General features: G+C 40.4%; 1 protein-coding gene across 5 annotated transcripts in view; it reads left to right on the top strand.

Annotated features, from left to right (window-relative positions):
- vps13c (vacuolar protein sorting 13 homolog C) overlaps positions 1-19,661 on the top strand; it is a 284,102-nt gene that overhangs the window by 205,057 nt on the left and 59,384 nt on the right. For all 5 annotated transcript variants that reach the window (XM_072553135.1, XM_072553136.1, XM_072553137.1 and 2 more), the window contains 6 exons: positions 762-883; positions 3,094-3,391; positions 7,542-7,931; positions 10,022-10,126; positions 15,786-15,950; positions 17,147-17,275. In XM_072553135.1, coding sequence (XP_072409236.1) covers positions 762-883; positions 3,094-3,391; positions 7,542-7,931; positions 10,022-10,126; positions 15,786-15,950; positions 17,147-17,275 — 1,209 coding nt within the window. The remainder of the gene's footprint in view (positions 1-761; positions 884-3,093; positions 3,392-7,541; positions 7,932-10,021; positions 10,127-15,785; positions 15,951-17,146; positions 17,276-19,661) is intronic.

Genomic DNA, 19,661 nt, shown 5'->3' on the forward strand with positions numbered 1-19,661 from the left:
GTTGCTTTTTCTAAGTTCATATTAATGCTGTTACTGACCATATTCAACTGTTTTGGTAGTTATTTTAATCATGGGTTCTTTTGTGACAAAAAAGGACAACTGGGTGACAAATGGGAGCCTCCACTCTTCTTTAGCCAGACCTCTCATTTACTAAGGGGCGTGGACATTGAATTATTGTTTTGTTAGATGTGTTCCACCCACACACCCCCCCCCCCCACCCCCCCTACCCCGGCCTCACCTTTAGACAAATTATATTACAATTTTAAGTAGTCTAGTTATCTGCTTCACACTTTGGTTAAAATCTGCGCATGTACCTTGTCTATCCAACTTTGTCTTTCCATGGTCATGAAGGGTGATAGTTATAAAAAACTGCATGTTTGGCAGGCAAGGAAAGTTAAGAACTAAATCAACCTTCAGCAGGTGTCTCAGTAATCTATTCCTTGAAGGAAGAATGACACTGTGGACAATGAACTAGTCTGGCTAATTAATAGAACATGCACAATTTGAGTGGATGCCGCATATTTTTTATGAGACTATGAAAACTAAACAGTGGTTTGTCCCTGGATTAGTATGATGCTGGTACTACTAGTTGGTTTAGAGCAATGGTGACAGCCATTTGAATTGTAATTTGATCTGACCATGTTATTTGAATGGTCATAGAATGACAAGAATGGATTTACAAACTTGTATGATGGTTTGGTTTTTAAGATGGTATGGTTATTTAAATGCTGATTATTGTTTTTTTTATCCCATGTTTAAAGATCAAGAACCATTTCTCTGTCTCTTTTATCATCTACAAGTTTATTCCGGATGACCAGTCACTGGAGACTGTTGGTATGGCTAATCCTGAGGAGGAATTCCACGTGCCTTTAGACTCTTACAGGTGGAAATCTAATGTAACGTTATCCGATGTTGATCATGTAGTCAGAACTGGGGAGATAAGATGTGCTTAGCCATGACAGGACATGTCATTGCTTTCCATCTGCATTAAGAATAGCCAGATCACAGAATTGTCAATCTGAAAGCCACTCCGTGGAATCTGCTCTCCATTCCCAACCAACTCAAAATGTTTCCCATCTCTCCACCCACTCCTATCAAACTCTAGCAATCTTCAATTACCTCAAACCTCAGAATCTACCTAAAGTAGATTTGGTGTTTCCATTGTGTGGATACGCTCGCAGTATTTAGGAAAGCTCTGATTATTGTCATGACGCAGTGACTGCACGCAAGTTAGCGTGAATACAAGTTAGTGTCACATCACTGCAAAGGTTGAGAGTTGTTATTGGTCAGGGTTTGCAACTTAACACAAAGCTGCCCTATCCAGCCACGCTTCCTGCCTGGCCAAACCTTCAGTGACTGTTGATCTGACGAGCAGGTGACTGTCCATACTTGAGCTATTGTGCTGGTGCCCAAATCTACATCACATTGAATGATTGATAAGCTGTGCAGCCATCTTTGTCACCATCTTGCAGTTTTTAAATTAAAAGTTGATTCCAGAAACTCCAAGATGTCAATGGCTGTGCTGCCAATCTCCCAGTAATCTTCCTCAAGCCATCAGAACCCTGTCTAGGGGTAACTATAGCTATCTCTGCTGAATTGTTACCTGTCTCCAGTATGATGCACATTGCAGATCACCTTGCTTTTTGAAAAAAAAATTATGACCAGTATTGACAACATATAAAGAAAAATGTGTTGCTGGAAAAGCGCAGCAGGTCAGGCAGCATCCAAGGAGCAGGAGAATTGACGTTTCAGGAGAAGAAGGGCTCATGCCCGAAACGTCAATTCTCCTGCTCCTTTGCTGCCTGACCTGCTGCACTTTTCCAGCAACACATTTTTCAGCTCTGATCTCCAGCATCTGCAGTCCTCACTTTCTCCATCATGTAAAGAAAGTCTTGATATTGTTTCTTATGTCATATATAATCAAATGTTCACCCTTGCAACTTAGAAGTATAATTGCTGAGTAAAAGTTTTATTTTTTGCCAAGCAGTAGTCTTAGTGTGTCAAGTTATGGAAATATTCAAATTTTATTTTCTTTCACTAAAGCATTTTGAAAAGAGCTTGAAGATAAATTTGTTTTTTTATTTGAAGATGCATCACAGGAAAAACTATTAAGTATCTCATTTTTGGAATGGGGCAAATGGGAATCCTTGTTTCTGTTTGTACTGAGAATGTAATAATTTATTTACTTAAAAGTTTATTTATGCAGCTGTAATGCACATTGTGCATTTATATCCAGTGAATTTAAGAAAAGCATCAGTTAATTTTTCATGCAACCCTCAAAAATATGCAGTGGGCATTAATATCCAAACATCTTTCAAATCCTTTCATCGTGCTAAGACTTCTACTTATTTTCAAACTTCAGATTTGAGAAAGGCAGTCTGGACCATGTATCTGGGAGTCAGTCACATCGTTAGCAAACAGCCAAGCAATATAGGACTACAAATTAGCAACTTTGTATGTCCAATGCTTCCATTTAAAGATGTAGGTTTTCAACAAGGCAAAATTAACTTCTATCTTCAAGGTTTACAAATAGAACTAAGGACTGGAATGATGGCTGAGAGAAGAGAAGCATGGTTGAACACCATTCAACCATAGCTGTTTAATATTATAAACACATTTGGCTTCAGGCAACTCCATAGAAGAACAATTTTATGTTGAAGAGAAGCTTCATTATACTTTGGCATTAAGTGTATGATAAATTAGAGTGGGCCATTATGATGCAGTCCATACTTCGGAGTTCAAGTCCCTCCTCCTGTGGTATGTCAAAACAAGCCTGAACAAGTTGATTTATAAATATCTGAAACTTCCCAGTTGATGAACTCTTTGTGTAGTGAATTCTTTGTGTACCTTTACTCCTGGTCCAGAGCTGTAGGTTCAAGTCCTGCCTGCTCTGGAAGACATCTGAACAGGTTGATTTAAAACAAAAATGGTTCTTGTGGTGCAGTGGTAGTGTCGCACCTCTGAAACAAGAGGTCTGCGTTCAAAACCCAAATGCTGCAGTGGTAGCTCCGCAGCAGATCTGAACAGGTTGATTCTGGATATCAATAAGGTAGGAGCTGTACAAAGCGCTAATATATTACTTTCTTTTTGAAGGGGGCAATTGTTTTTGAAGCCATCGGGTAGACTGGAGGACCAATTCAAAATGTCAACAACATACATTACATGGAAGGAGGAGCTTCACAGAAGCACCGAGATCCGATGCACATTGCAATGCCCTTCCACTGAGATGAGCTTCCTTCCTCTTATAGTTAATACTGTTGCTATTCCAGATGAACTGAACTTTATTAGTAGCCATGGTGAAGATGAGTGGGATCCAGCCTATATTATTCACCTCTACCCAACAGTTACAATCAGAAATCTTCTGCCATATAGTTTGCGTTACATGTTGGAGGTGAGTTCAGTTCATTTAGAGTGGCTATTTGCAATGAAGTATCTTTATGCTTCTCGAATTTGGGTTGGTTTGAATTGGAAGTACGATCCATTTTAGCTATTTTTTAAGTTAAAGTTGTAGCTTAACAGTAAATGTTATTTTTAAAAACAAATTAATGACTTCAAATTTGATTTAGTTTTGTTTTACGTGTTTAATACCACCTCTCATAATCATAACACTATGCAACAGAGCGCATTGAATAAAGTGGTGGATGTTTTAACTTGGAAATAATGTTGTGCTGTATTGAGACACCCCTAATGTGGCTTCTAATCACTATACTATTTGACCCAAAACTACTACTACTCTCTCTGTCTTGGATGCTACTTTCTAAGCTGCTGTACTCAACCTATTCTTAAAATGTTTACCTTCCTCATCTTCCACCTCAGCTTGTTCTCTAATTATCTGGGATATACTGTTGAGAAGAGGGCTGTGTTCAAGTCCCAAATGCTCCAGTGATAGCTCCATATTTTTCATCTCCAATTTGTCTTCGTCACAGCACTAATGATGACCTCGTTTAAAAAGTCTTTCACCTTCGGTGAGAATATAGATCATGATGCATAGTGACCCTCAAACCCTCTGGTTTTTGGCGGAGTCAACAAACACACATTGATTGCCTCGCATGTAGTCCCACTCCATGTACTACTTTTTACTGTAACACTCCTACCAGTCTCAAAGCCATTTAGCACATGTGCTAAGATTTCTTTTCTGGCATGTCCAAGTTTCTCTTAGGATCCCCTCCGTTTCTCTGATGCTATTATAGGGGTTATTGAAGATCATCAAATTAAGTGCAGAGTCAGTTTTCACATATCTCTGATTAGTAATGAAATTTATCTTTGTGCTACCCATCCTTGATTCTACAATTGTTGCTTAGTTTACCCAATGTTGAATCATACAAGTGCCAGCTCATTTACATGTTCATATTGTCAAGAACTAAACCACCTTATTGAGACAATGTTAGATGTGTTATGCTATCGACCCCTGTTCCCACCATTTTTGATGCCGGTCAAGTTCATCCTGATGGTGTGCAGCCTCAGTGGCCTATCATAGACCAAATTTAATATTTCAGTCCATGGCCAAGATTGTATCCTCAACCTCCTGACTCCATAACCTTCTCGCCATTCTCAGTCCTACCACCAGTAAAACTGTTTGCTATCTCTGTCAACTTGAGACTTGCCTTTTTTTGTCTTTCTGACTAACTTTCAGAACTCTTTTGCAAATAAATGGCTTTACACAATTTGCTGCCACCTTTTCCTGTTATGTTTTCCCATCCTTCATCTTGACATCAAAATTCTTAACTCAGTTACTATGTACTCTCTCTTCTTCAAGCCACTTATCTGCCACATATTCCTTTGCACAACCCACGATGGTGAGTCGTCTGCTATTCTGTTTAAATTCAGACTGCTTTTCCACCATCCAGTGCTAGATGAAAGATCTTTCTTCCAATTAAATATTGAGAACACTGAATGCATTGTTTTCACTCATCGTGACAAACTCTGCTGATCAGCCATCTCCTCAACCTTTCTGTGATAACTGTCTGACGCTGAACCAGACTGCTAGTAACCATTGTTCTGTTTGACCTTGAGGTGAACTTCCAACCTCGCATCCTTGCTATCATCAAGTTTCTGCCTATCTATCAAAGCCCTTCAGAATTTTATGCATTTCTATCTCCACTTAACTGTTCGTGTTTTGTGGGAAAGAAATCCAGATTCCCATCTGTGTAGTAACTAATATTAATTATGCTTGGGGTTATTCCAGTAAATTTCCCCTGCAGCCCCTCGAAGATACTGCCATCCTTCCTGAAGTATGATGCCCATAATTGGTCATGGCACTTTAGCTGAGATTTAAGCAGTGATTCATGAAAGTGAAACTGAGCTTCCTATTTTTTGTTCTTTTCTGCTTGTTTCCTTCCAAGATGGCGGAATAGGACTCCTCAGCTGGAACTTGTCCTGTTTCGTTGCTTTTTTCCTTTTTATTTTCTCCTTTGTGCTTTTCTTTTCCCTTTCTCCTCGGTTCTGTCCTGAACTCCCTGCCTCAATGCCGACTCAGACTCTTGGACGCAGTGCGCACTCGAGCTCTCAGCCTCAGTGTGGCTTGGTATGGCCTTAGTGTGGACTTTCCAGCATTGAGATGATTCCAGAGTGCCCTCCTGGTCTGGAGTCAAGGCCTAGCCTGGAATGGAGGCGAGGTGCCAGCGTGTACTGGGTTGGAAGGATTGTTATTCTGAACTTTTTATTTTTCTAATCTATTCCTATGATCTGTATTGCTGGACTTTTTAATTCTTTATTTTTCTAAACTTTTTCCTGAAGAATCTGTACCTAGGTAACTTTGTACCTAAGATGACACCGTAAGTGGCGACTTGTGAACAGTTCACTGTAATCATTTGAGTAATGTGACAATAAACCCAGCACTAATTCTGTTTATAAAAGCTCAGGATCCTGTGTGACGTTTTTTAGCCATCTTATTAACCTGGCCTGTCATCAAGAAGAATTTGCATATGTTGGCCTTCTAAGTCACTTGTGGAGACCTGAGTCAAGAGTGTGGTGCTGGGAGTGCACAGCAGGTCAGACAGAGTCAGAGGAGCAGGAGAATTGATGTTTCCAGCAAAAGCCTTTCATGAGGAATTAGACTTGTGGGCCGGGCAGGCTGAAAGACAAATGGTGGTGGTGGCTGGGCCTAGGGGGAAGGGAGCTGAGAATGCAATAGGTAGATGAAGGTGAGGGAGCAGGTAATAGTTTGGAGAGGAGGGTGGAGCAGATAGATGGGAAAGGTAATGAGCAGGTCAAGAGGGTGGTGCCGAGTTGGATACTTGCGACTGGTATAATGTGGAGGGGAGGGGAAATGAGGAAACTGGTGAAATCCACATTTATCCCATGTGGTTGCAGGGTCTGAAGGCGGAATATGAGGAGTTCTTCCTCCAAGTGTCGGATGGTAAGGGTTTGGCGATGGAGGAGGTCCAGGACCTGCATGTCCTTGACAGTGGGAGGGGGAGTTGAAGTGTTCAGCCATGGGGCAGTGGGGTTAGTTGGTGCGGGTGTCCCAGAGATATTCTCTTAGGAGACCTACTTGCAGAACGTTTATCTCCCTAATGTAGAGGAGACCACACCTGATACAATGGATGCAGTAATTGACATTGGTGGAGGTCTCGGTAAATTTCTGATGGATGTGGAAGGATCCTTTGGAGCCTTGGACTGAGGTGGTGTGGGCACAGGTTTTGCACTTCCTGCAGTGGCAGTGGCAGGGGAAGGTGCCAGGAATTGGGTGTGGGCTATTGGGGACGTGAAGGAGTCACAGAGGGAATGATCTCTCCAGAGCGCTGATAGCGGTGGGGAGGGAAATATATCTCTGGTAGTGGGGTTTGTTTTGTGGTGGAGGATGATGTGATATAAATGGAAGTTGGTGAGATGGAAGGTGAAGCCCAGGGTGTTCTGTCCTTGTTGCATTGGGATGGGTGGAGTTCAAGGGCGGAGGTACAGGAAGTGGAGGAGATGCGCTGAAAGGCATCATCGACCCCGTGGGATGGGAAATTGTGCTCTTTGAAGAGGAGGCCATCAAAGATTTTGTAAGCTAAAATTGGTCATCCTGGGAACTGATCCTGCGGTGGCGGAGGAATTGGGAATAAGAGATGGCGTTTTTACAGGAGGTAGGGTAGGAGGAGGTGTAGTCTAAGTAGCTGTTGGAGTCAGTCAGCTTGTAGTAGGTGTCCGTGGTTAGTCTGCCGGAAATGGAGATGGAGTGGTCCAGGAATGGGAACGAGGTGTCTGAGATGGTCCAAGTGAATTTGAGGTTGGCGTGGAAGGTGTTTAGTGAAGTTGCTGAACTGTTCACCCTCCTCGTTGGAGCATGAGGTAGCGCCGATACAGTCATCGGTATAGTGGAGGAACAGGTGGGGCTGTGGTGCCGGTATGGCAACGAGGACCGTTCCACGTAAAGGAAACACCGCAAACAGCCCCGATCTTCCACAAGCAACTGTCTGTGGAGATCTCTATTCCTGGATTCCATTAAAACTTGTATTATTTAGTTAATATTAGCTCTCAAATTTTCTTCCAAAATGTGATGGTTCACATTACTTTTGAAAGTTTTGCTCTTGAAATAAATTGTCTGTTTTATCTAGGCAACAGCTGAAATTAATGAACTGGCAGAAGGATCCTCAGCAGACGTACTCCAATCCAGAATGAAGGGTGAAATAATGGAACTAGTCCTCGTTAAATATCAAGGCAGGAACTGGAGTGGCCATGTTAAAATTGAAGATGGACTGGCTGAAATGTTTCCAATATGCTTCACTGCTGACAGTAAAGATCGCATGAGCATTGATTTGTTGGTGCACGTTCGGAAAATTAGTGGCCGTCTGGTTTTGTCTATTTATAGCCCGTACTGGATCATTAATAAAACATCCCGGGTCCTGCAATATCGTGCAGAAGATATACATGTGAAACATGCGGCTGACTTCCGTGATGTTGTCCTATTTTCCTTCAAACGGAAAAACATTTTCAGCAAAAATAAGGTGCGTATCATTCCTTTGTGGTTTCAGCTTAGAGGAGATAGAGGAGATTTGCCAGTTATTTGAATAATGGATAGCCATCTGCAGTTTTAAGAGGTGTAGATGGGCTGAATGGCAAAGCATATTTAGATAAAATAAATTATAGTTTGTGATTTTTCTTAAGGGTGCCTCTTCATCATTAGAAGTATCCCCTTTCGGTTCAAGTTTTAATTCTGTATTCACAAATAGAGGTCACTAACCTGCTGTTACAATGCATTAAAGGTTGAAATAGACCCAGTTAGTGAAAGACGTCATACAGGGCCCAAGGGGAGGTAAATTGTTTTGTAGGTGGAATAAATCATTGCAGCTTCTTACAGGGTCTAGAGCATCTTTTTTTTATTCATGTGTTGTTTATCTTTCTTACTTCTGCTGTTAATGAACACTGATGGAGGCTGAGGTAAGTAATGCATGGTGTGAATTTGGAATGATAGCATTCAGTTGATGTGCAAATACAGGAAGTGATACTGCAGTGTTAGTGTGCTTTTATTCAATTTCTGTAAGGCTGGAGCAGCCATGACCACAGTGGCACCTTGTTCCACATTCGAGTTCCTGAGCCCCACGAAAAATTCATAAGCCATAAGAGTCGCAACGGCGTTGGTGGCCCTTCAACCCCGAGTAATGATGGATTTTCTTCAAGCCAACAATGTGCTGGAATGTGTAACCAAAATGGTGTAACATGAAGTTTTGACATGGAGTTGTAGCAGATTTAATTCTCTACCAAACATAGTCCAACCAGTTAGCACCCTTTCTCATGTTGTATAAATTCTTGTTTCCTTTCCAGTGTTGCTTTTCTTGCATTTCAGTCCTGCTGAGAGCCAAGTTGAAAAACTTTCATATCTCCTTTCAGAAAAGCAGGGTTGATTTAGCTCAGTTGGCTGGATGGCTGGTTTGCAATGCATAGTGTTGCTAATAACATGGGTTCAATTCCCACTCCAATGAGGTTACCGTGTAGGGCTCTCCTTCTGAACCTCTCCCTCACCTGAGGCATAGTGACCCTCTGGTCAAAACGCCACCAGTCTTCTCTCTCTCGAATGGGAGAGCAGCTCTATGGTCTGGTAAGACTATGACACCTTTATAACCAAAGTGGTAGGCTACAAGTTTGAAGAAGTCATGCTTAAGTTATACATCCGTTGAGTCACTGAATCCATGAATACTGTTTGTAATCATGGTTAGTGATGCATAGAAGAAATATTCATACCTCCGAGGGAAGCATCGCAATCATAAGTATGAGTGATCTGATGAAATGTTGGAAAATGCAATGAGCGGTTACCTCAGTGATGTGTAAATGACATGATGAAGGTGAATCTAAAATGCTAACTCAAATGCAAGTGTGATGAGACTTATAGAACAACTTTTCACGTGAAGTGAAAGAAGATTTGGGAGCGGTCCTCATGGCAAGAAGAGTTATGACTGAAAAATCACCGAACGAACAGCTTTATGATGGGGAAAGAGGTTCTTGCTTTGTAATTACTGATGTGATTAAGTGGCCTAATCTGAGCTCGGGTTTTGTTTTTCTTGGTGGTACGTCATCAATATCCAAGCATTTTGACATTTCTGATACCTGCCTTTGCCTTGCTCATTGGCAAACGTAGATGGTGTGTCAGGGAAACTTCTTAATCTACCCTTCCAGTGTTTTCATTCGTGTGGAATTGTGTATTATATTTTTTGTACTTTCAGCTATGTAATATCAACAGGCTCCCAAAAAATTTGCTAATTTTTGTTCATAAAACGAACTACCAAAATGGTCAATTCTTCCCTTTTTTTAACACAGTACCCAGTTTTACTCAGCTTATCAGAGACTTAGTAATCTGCAGTGCATTGCTTATTTGGTCGTCATTTGAAATTATAGAATGTAAGTAAGGCCTGAAAGGCCTGAAGTTGGTGAGGATTTCATTCAGACTCCCTGTTGAACAGTATTGCTCTATTGTGCACTATTTTGTTCTTATATTCTAAGTACTTTTTTTTAATCATTCAATTGATTTGCTATGAAGATTCTGAGAGCTGATGATTGTGAAATATTGAATTGGAAATGTTTTTGTTGTTTTGGCTTACAGATTCAGCTATGTGTATCTACTAGCAACTGGTCTAATGGTTTCTCATTAGACACTGTGGGAAGTTATGGTTGTGTGAAGTGTCCAGCAAAGCATATGGAATATTTGGTGAGATTTTTTATTTGAAGCACAGTTTGAATATTTAATAAAAAGTGAGGTCCTTACGTTTTACACTCAAAATATTTAAAATTTGTAGGCCAAGTAGCACTAATCGACTTTATATTTGATTTGTAGTTCAGTGTGACCAGCACCGCAAATGTTCATAAATTATATGGGATGTATATTCTCAGCTCTGAGCAAGCATTTAACCTTAACCCCAATGTATAACAAGCCATTACTGCAGTCACATCACTTCTCTGCTTCATGTGCCAACCACCCACATTGCCCCTCAGCTAATGATGTACTGAATTAATGTTTTGCAATTTCAGCTCTTCCTGTGTACATTTGGGTTTAGCTTAAACCTCACCTTTTTGACAGTTTACAACGTACTGATCAATGATGTTGCTTTAAATGTATCACTGCCTTTGTCACTGTTTCAATTATCAATATTATTCTGTGTTTGTAGAACTCCAGTATTTTACTTTCTGTGAACAATAACAGGTATATACGATTATAGGACCAGACAGAGAGGCTGCGAGATTGTTGCTGAACTGTGACCAAAATCCGTGTACTGGCCTTTTGCTCCATATTCTTGAATACCTTTAGTTCACAAAAATTTTAAATCTCATAAATTAAAAGATTTCACAAAATCTCTCAAATTACCATTTGCACATCACTGTTTCTCTGCAGAAGTGTTTCTGAATTTCTTGAATTCGAGTAATGCAGTACGGAACTGCACCATTCAGCCCATTAATTCTGCACCAGTTATCGAGATTCTATCTACTCTAATCCCAATTCCTTTGCTGTGGTGTTTCAAGTGTTTATAGAAATATGTATTGAAGGTTGTCGATCATGTTGAGGGCGCACTTATTCACTATGTTATAAATGATTTGGATGAGGAGAGTGAATATATGAGCCAAGTTTGTGGATGACACAAATATTTTGAAGGCAAGGTGAAGATGACCGTGTTTGCAGAAGGACAGAGACAGGTTAAATGATGAGTCAAAAACTTGGCATTTGGGATGTAATGTGGGAAATGTGACTTTGGAAAGAGGAAAAGAGGAATTCCACGTTTAAAAATGCACAAGGCTGCAGCACAAGCATTTGGGGCCACCTTGTGCATAAATCTCAAAGTTAGTGTCCAAGTTCAGTGGGCAGTAGGGAAGATAAATGGAATGCTGGCCTTTATTTCAAAGAGAACCAAATGTGAAAGTTGGGAGTCTTGCTGAACCTATACAAGGCACTGGTCAACATCCAACTAAAATACTGTGAGCAGTTTTGACCCCTACCTACTGGTGTTGGGGGCAATCCAGAGAAGGTTCACTGGGTTTATCACAGTTATGAAGGGATCCTCTTATGGGGAGAGGTTGAGTATGTTGGGCTTGCCTTCATTAGGGTCAGAAACTGAGAGGAGACCTTACTCAAACACACAAGATTCTTTGTGAGTTTGACTAGCAGATGCGTTTTCCCTTGCAGAGAGTCACCCATTTAAGACTGAGATGAAAAATCTGTTCTGAGGGAAATAAACCTGCGGAATTATTTGCTGTAGAGGGCTGAAAAGGTTGATTTAATTAAGCGTGTTCAAGGCTGAGATAGATATTCAATTAGTAAAGGAATCAAAGATTATGGGGATAAAGGCAGGAAAGTGAATTTGAAGATTATCAGCTCAGCCATGATCTCATTTAAATGGGGGTGTGGACTTGGGCTCAATGACCTACGTCTGCTCCTCCATCTTCCAGCCTGTTAGATGTTTTTGTAGAACTGCAGTTTAATGCAGTGAATAGTTTGAGCCATCACCGATGCTTGGCAGGTGCCACACGTCAGTTCTGCCAATTAGAATATCTGTCATCGTATTGTTTTTTTTCCTTTGCTACTCAGCTGCTTTCCTAACCAGCTTAGCATGGGATTTCATTCAAGAAACGTCTGCCTCTCATCTTTTGGACTCTGTGCCCTAGTCCTAGATTCTCTAACCAGAGAAGATGGTTTATCTGTATTCTATCTGTTCCTTTAATAGCTTCAGATCACCTCTTCACCTTCTACATTTCAATAAATAACTGCTTTTCTTCTAACTCATGAGGTCCAGATATTAGTCTGGTAAATCCAAGCTGCACTTCCTCCAAGGCCGTTATATTCTTCAAAGGTGTGGTGTATAGAAGTGTTCACTGTTCTCCTGATGTGATCTAACTAGAGCTTTGACTGCTGAAACATGATTTCTACTGCCTTGCATTCCAGTACAAGGGTTAGCATTCCATTGCCTATGTTAATTTTACGATGCATTTTCATTATGTATGTATTTGGGCCCTCAAGTCTCCTGAGACGTCAATTGTTTGTGGATTTTCACCATTTCGTCATTACCTTGGGAGGTCATCCACTTTGGACAGTTTAAAAAAAAAAGCCAAACATTGAAGTCTGTTTGCATGGTTTTTAATATATCCTGTGCACTTTTCATTCTTTCATGTGGATCTTAGACTTTTTTTTAACCCACCAGTATTTCTAAATTGCTCAATCATCAAGATATATGTATATAATATACACACGCACACACAAGTCTATATCTTTATGCATTTTAACTTTATTTCTCTGTTACCCCTTAGTTATCCATGGATGATTTTGTCGAGTAGACCTTCAACATTTTAGTATTATAAGCTTGTTTTGTATCTGTATTTCTTTACAAACATGCTCCACTGATCATCTTCTGATAAATTTGCTCAGATTGTTGTGGATTATCTCTATCTTAATCTGGTTGAAGGTAACACCACTCGGTCTAGAATCTTAGTCACTGTCTTATGCTTTTCACTTATTGAGCACAAATTTGAACTTAGTCATATTATGAACACTATTAGAAAGGTTCACCCACCATTAGATTGTTAACAAAGTCTAATTTGTTACTAGTTATTAATTTAATCTGGCCTGCTTCCTTTTTCAGAGAGGGAATATCGCAGTTCCAGGCAAACTCATTAAATCCATTTTACTTTTGGTAAATGATTATCCAGATTTTGTACAGTTTGCTACTTCACAGTTGCTATTAGGATTCAATGTAAATTTCACCATAATCTTTGTGTTTTTATATTTTGCAGTTCTACCCATAAAGTTTCCAGGATCTGTTTTACCTCTCATCATTATATCCTCTCTTCCCACTAAAACTACTTCATCCTTGATCTGGAAGAGTACTCCTCCCCTCTATCATTTTTCTGTCTTTCATGTACACCTTTTTGAACTTAGGATATTTAGTTTCCATTTTTGACTGTCTTGTAGCCATGTCTTTTTAATGATTGCCATCTATGCTCAAATTGAATTTGTGTCAGAATTCACCTTGACTGCATCTTGCATTCATTGAAGTTGATTGTCATATTCCTGCATGTTTTTCTAAAAAACTTTCAATGAAACGATGCAGCACACACTCCCCTTCTGGATTAATACTCTACTCACATGTTCCTTATTTCTCGCACTTAGTTTAAATCTGTGAAATATTTTAATTTTCAGTACTTTGGGTGCTCAAATCACAATTTGACCACCTTCTTGCTGTCTTCCCTATTCATTTCACAAGTTGTTAAGTGAAAACTTTTCCAGCTGAGCACCTCCCTCACTCTTGGCTTTAATGAAGTCTTTGCGACCACCCCGTTCATCCTTTCAATTACAACTCTGATCACTGTCAATTACAGAAGAGCTTGCTAATAATATGCAGTCTTCTCCTACTCCAGTGTAGATTCATTGGCTCCTGACAGTCTGCACTGACCCTCCAAAAAGCATCCCACCCTAGCCTTGTAACCCCACATTTACCATGGCTAATTCGCCTTGCCTGCACATTCCTGGAGGCTACGGGGCAATTTAGAATGGCGAGTCCACCTTGCCTGCACATCTTCGGACTTTGAGAGGAAACTGGAGCACCTGGAGGAAACCCACACAGACACTGGGAGAATGTGCAAACTCCACGCAACAGTCATCCAAGGCTGGAACCAAATCTGGGTCCCTAGTGCTATGATGCAGCAGTGCTAACCACTGTGCTGCCCGTATTTGTGCCAATATCCCATGATATTGTTTCCCCCCTTTCCCACAGCACTTAATGAGCCTTGTATTCATGTCAAAAAGTGTGGTGCAGGAAAAGCACAACCGCTCAGGCAGCATCCCGGGAGCAGGAGAGTTGATATTTTAGGCATAAGCTCTTCAACATTCCTGATGAAGGGCTTATGCCCGAATTGTCAACACTCCTGCTCCTCGGACACTACCTGACCGGCTGTGCTTTTCCAGCGGTACAAGTTTTGACTCTGATCTCCGGCATCTGCAGTCCTCACTTTCTTCTTGTATTCATGTCCCCATCCTGATCCCTGTGGAAATTTGCATACGAAACACATAATCTAGAGACTATAATGCATGATGTTCTGTAGTTTAGCTCCCGTTCCTAGAATGTGCTTCTTTATTTTTAGTAATTATCTTTCAGTAACCTTACTCTCATTGTTTTGGGATGCTGTCCAAAATTGTAACGAAGAACTGAAAATATATCCAGTATCTTGAATTCTACTTGACTGTTGGATTTAATATTTGGCACTTTTATATCTTTTTGAGATGTGGTGAGCTTTTTGTTAGGATTTCAATGCAACTTAGAAAGAGGATTAGGACATTAAACCTCTTGATTTGAGCTATAGGGGAAGCTGAACAGGCTGGGGCTGTTTTCCCTGGAGCGTCGGAGGCTGACTGGTGACCTTAGAGGTTTACAAAATTATGAGGGGCATGGATAGAGTAAATAGGTAAAGTCTTTTTTTTGCTGGGGTTGGGGAGTCCAGACCTAGAGGGCATAGGTTTAGGGTGAGAGGGGAAAGATGTAAAAGAGACCTAAGGGGCAACTTTTTCACGCAGAGGGCGGTATGTGTATGGAATGAGCTGCCAGAGGAAGTGGTGGAGGCTGGTACAATTGCAACATTGAAGAGGCATTTGGATGGATATATGAATAGGAAGGGTTTGGAGGGGTATGGGCCGGGTGCTGGCAGGTGGGACTAAATTGGGTTGGGATATCTGGTCGGCATGGACGAGCTGGACCGAAGGGTCTGTTTCGTGCTGTACATCTGACTCTATTCAATTCTGTCTTTAGTTAGATTATGGATAATCTGTTTTGACTCTTATTTCCCTATCTCTACCTCACTTTAAAAACAGATATGTCATTCTTGATCCTCCACATCCCAACCCCTCTCTTGAGATTATGGGAATTCTTAATTTCCACGATACTTAGTGTGGGAAGGTAATTCCTGATTTCACTCCTGAATAACCCAGCTATGCATGCCCAATCATTCTATGTTTCTCCAAGTTTTTTTTAAACTATAATTGTTGGATCTCTCAATGATTCAGAATATCTCAATTCAATCACATGTTAATGGTCTTCATTTTTGTAAATATCTGCCTGTTGGAAAAGTACTGTCTCTGTCCACACCATCGTACCTACTTTTAATGATAGATGTCATTGCTTTATAATTGCCCCCTCCAATCATATTTTTTCATTTGCCGTTCCTTTATAGGAAATTTGGCAATTTCCTTTTCTTCATGAGCCTGAAATGCATTGCTGGTCCTTGATTTGGTTTGGTTTTTGGAAGGTCATTCTGTGTGCAAGATCACTTTTTAAGGTCGACAATCTTTGCTGTAAGAACCGTTAATAACTAATTTATTTCTTAAATTACAGATTGGCGTAACCATTAAGATGAGCAGTTTCAACATGACCAAAGTTGTTACCCTAACTCCATTCTACACATTAGTTAATAAGTCTTCCTATGAACTGGAAGTTGGCGAAGATCAGCCTGCTGGCCAATTAGACAGTGGCCAGTGGATTTATATTTCAGCAATGGAGGTATAACATAGTATTTCCATAAATGTGAAAATAGCCTATTTGCTGATGACAAATTTACAGGAGCAACATATGTAATTACTACTCAAGAATTTAGCACATATTTAATGCATCCACTCTACCACCTGCTGGCTCCTTTAATGAAGAAGTGCATCATTAGCAGAATATAAATACAAAGTGCACAGTACTTTGATAGACATAACAAGGGTTCTGTTGTGTTCCTGAACATTTTGGGTGATTTTATATAGACAGCCTGTTCACCTCCACCATGTTCATTCTGTTCTGAATCTAATACTTCATACAGTATCTTCGCCAAATATTTCATAACTTTTCCAAGCAATTATCTCCACTATTCCAAATCTAATAAATTCAAAGCAGGGAGTATTGGTTTTCATAATTGTGACTTTGATGTTCCTTCCCATCTGCTTCACTGGAAAGCAGTCACATTTGGGTTCTCCCCATTTAAGTAACTTACCCTGAAGAAAAGAACAGACTTCTTCAATATCTGGATATTTGCTCAGATCTCTCCGCAAATTTAATGATTAGTATTTACATCAGTGCCATAAATATTGGGGCAGGGGGCACATATCAAAAGTTGCTTCCTACTAAGTGACTGGATTCCCAGTTCAGATGTTTGTTCACCATTTGAGCACTGCAGTACCTTTTTATTCAGTTGCCCTTGCAGTGACTTCTGTGTCAAATGAGAAAGTGAAGTTAAAGTTTGTATTGAAGTTCAAAATCATTTGTGTTTTAAGTTTTTGAATTTGGATTTCAGGAGAGATTGGTGTAGTTACACCAGTACATGTGTTTACGTATATGATAAAATTGTGTGGACTAATGCATATTGGATAGTGAGGTTGATTAGCAATTTTTCTATCCCCAAGTTGAGTCTTAATTTCATTTTCCCAGCACGTTAGTGTCCTCTCCAACATGCAGCAGTAAGGAAATAATGTATTTTGATAGTATGGTGCAAGCAGTCAATATGAAGACTTTATTTTTTCCATGAGGTGAACAGAACATTGACCTGAACATTATTAAATGTATGCTGATACTGTAATTCTGTTTGATTTGAACAAATTATCTTGACCAAGTTGTATATGGAATTCTGCGAACCATTCTATGTTGTTAGTTTTAATGTCGTATCTGTTGAATAGACAGTTCCTCTGAAAACACCATAAGTGTTTCTAATTTTCTTTCAGTGTCTTCCTTTCTGGCCTGAAACAACAACAAGTAAGCTCTGTGTAAGAGTGGTTGGTTCTGAACTGAATTCAAAGTCTTTCTTCTATAATAAGCAAGACAATGGCACATTGTTGAGTCTGGAACATGTGGTAAGTTCGTGTGGTTTGCTTAGTTGATATTCTCATTGGTGATGAAGATTTTTCTTTTAATTTGGACTAAAATGGAGAGCAGAGGTCTACTGTCTGCTGTGAGTAAATTGCCAAATGGAAGTTCTCTGCCTTCCTGTAAACACAGTTGCAGACATAAAATGGTTGGGACAAGAAGTGGGAGCCATCAACCTGTATCTTTCTTATTGAATCCACCTATCTCAATATTTTCATGTTATTCCTCCATCCTCCTTTATCCAAAAATAATTCAAATCACAATTAGGAACTATTTGTATAGTTTATTAAAATCTTTAGTCTATAACTCTCTCAGCATGAGAATTTCATTAACATACCTTTTTTAAATTAACAAGATGAGTGAAGACCACAGTATTGGGCCTTTTATACTCTGCAGCGACCTGTTAAGCTGATGTCAGTTGTGAGGATAGTAGTGTCCAAAGCGCAGCTTACTATAATTCTGAATTTCCTTTTCCATTTCGGATATCAGCATTGATGGTGCTGTAGTGCATTACTATAGCAGTTTGTCAATCTGAGCTATGAAGCATGTAGAACATGAGGTATGCAACAGTCGGGTGGCCAATTTTTTGTCAGCATACCAAATATCTAAATATTAGAAAAAAAAATGTTCAAAACTACTTTTGTCTGTGTTTTACTGAAAAAGGTAGATCACTTAGATGGAGGATGCTATTTTTCATCTATCTCAATTATGTTTAAGGAAAGAGTTAATGACCAAACGATTATGTCCTGTGGTCCTGCAGCTGGATGTTAGAAGCGATGGCTTGTACGCTGTTAAAGAAATTTTACAGTAGTTTGACACATGTGGCAAAAGACAGATGGATGGCACACTTACTTGGATACGAGGCAGAGTGTTGCTGTGGGATGCTAAGGGGGTGCATGGGAGTGAGATATTTAGAAACCTGGAGCGACCAGGTTATTGATGTGGGCTGCAGCTGGGAGCAGGAACATGGTAGTTGTGTTACTGCATATGCAATATAGAGGCCTAAAGTGATAATCTGCAGACAAATTGAAATCGCAGCATATCACCTCTTAGACTTCGACTTAGTCTTGGATTTCAATTAAACAAAAATATATCTAGTCAGGTGGTCATTAACTACATTCTGACAACTAACCTGAAACATTCAACACATGGGCGGCACGGTGGCACAGTGGTTAGCACTGCTGCCTCACAGCACCAGAGACCCGGGTTCAATTCCCGCCTCAGGCGACTGACTGTGTGGAGTTTGCACTTTCTCCCTGTGTCTGCGTGGGTTTCCTCCGGGTTCTCCGGTTTCCTCCCACACTCCAAAGATGTGCAGGTTAGGTGAATTGGCCATGCTAAATTGCCCGTAGTGTTAGGTAAGGGGTAGATGTAGGGGTATGGGTGGGTTACGCTTCGGCGGGGCGGTGTGGACTTGTTGGGCCGAAGGGCCTGTTTCCACACTGTAAGTAATTTAATCTAATCTAATCTAAGTAATCTAATCTAATCTAATCACATTTTCTCTGTCCAGACATTGGTGGACATGAGTATTTCTAGTCTGATTCAGATTTCCAAAATCCACAGTATTTTGCTATTGTGTTATTGTTCCTGTGACAGAATAGGAATTCTTCTACCATCAGTGAAAGGGTCTGACTATCCTTGAATAGTACTCACTTTAGCTCTAAGTTACCCAAGCCATACTGAGAGCATAGTCAATCTAAAAGACTGCTTGGGCCACCTAAAACACTAAACTTCAAAGAATATCAATTTTCAAGCACCAAAGGAAATGCTGTTTGGATTATGACCAATTGTTTAAGGATGCGGAAAATATAAACTAGATTTGCAATAGTCAAGAGTGTAGTGCTGGAAAAGCACAACAGGTCAGGCAGCATCCATGGAGCAGGAGAATCGACGTTTCAGATGAAAGCCCTTAATCAGGAAAGCCCGGAAGGTTGATTCTCCTGCTCGGATGCTGCCTGACCTGCAGTGCTTTTCCAGCACCACATTCTCGACTCTGAACTCCAGCATCTGCAGTCCTCACTTTCTCCTAGTAGATTTTAATCTTACAGTGAAGCCTCTTCCAAGGATGCTTACCTTGAAGAAGTTCTCCTCCTCTCTCCACAAGGATCTCAGTGAGTCCCTCTCTCACTGCACCCTCCAGGTCATCTCCTCTGCCCTGAAGTTTGTCAGCCACTGGTTCCTGATGACTGGCTTATGCCCGAAATGTTGATTTTCCTGCTCCTCTGATTCTGCCTGACTTGCTGTGCTTTTCCAACACCGTGCTTTCGATTCTGATCTCCAGCATCTTCAGTCCTCACTTTCTCCTAGTAGATTTGTAGTAGACTTGTTTAAAAATCCATCTAATTTTGAGCAATTCAGATGTACATAGAGTGA

Source organism: Chiloscyllium punctatum, chromosome 33 (genome assembly GCF_047496795.1).
Source record: "Chiloscyllium punctatum isolate Juve2018m chromosome 33, sChiPun1.3, whole genome shotgun sequence".
Lineage (NCBI taxonomy): Eukaryota > Metazoa > Chordata > Chondrichthyes > Orectolobiformes > Hemiscylliidae > Chiloscyllium > Chiloscyllium punctatum.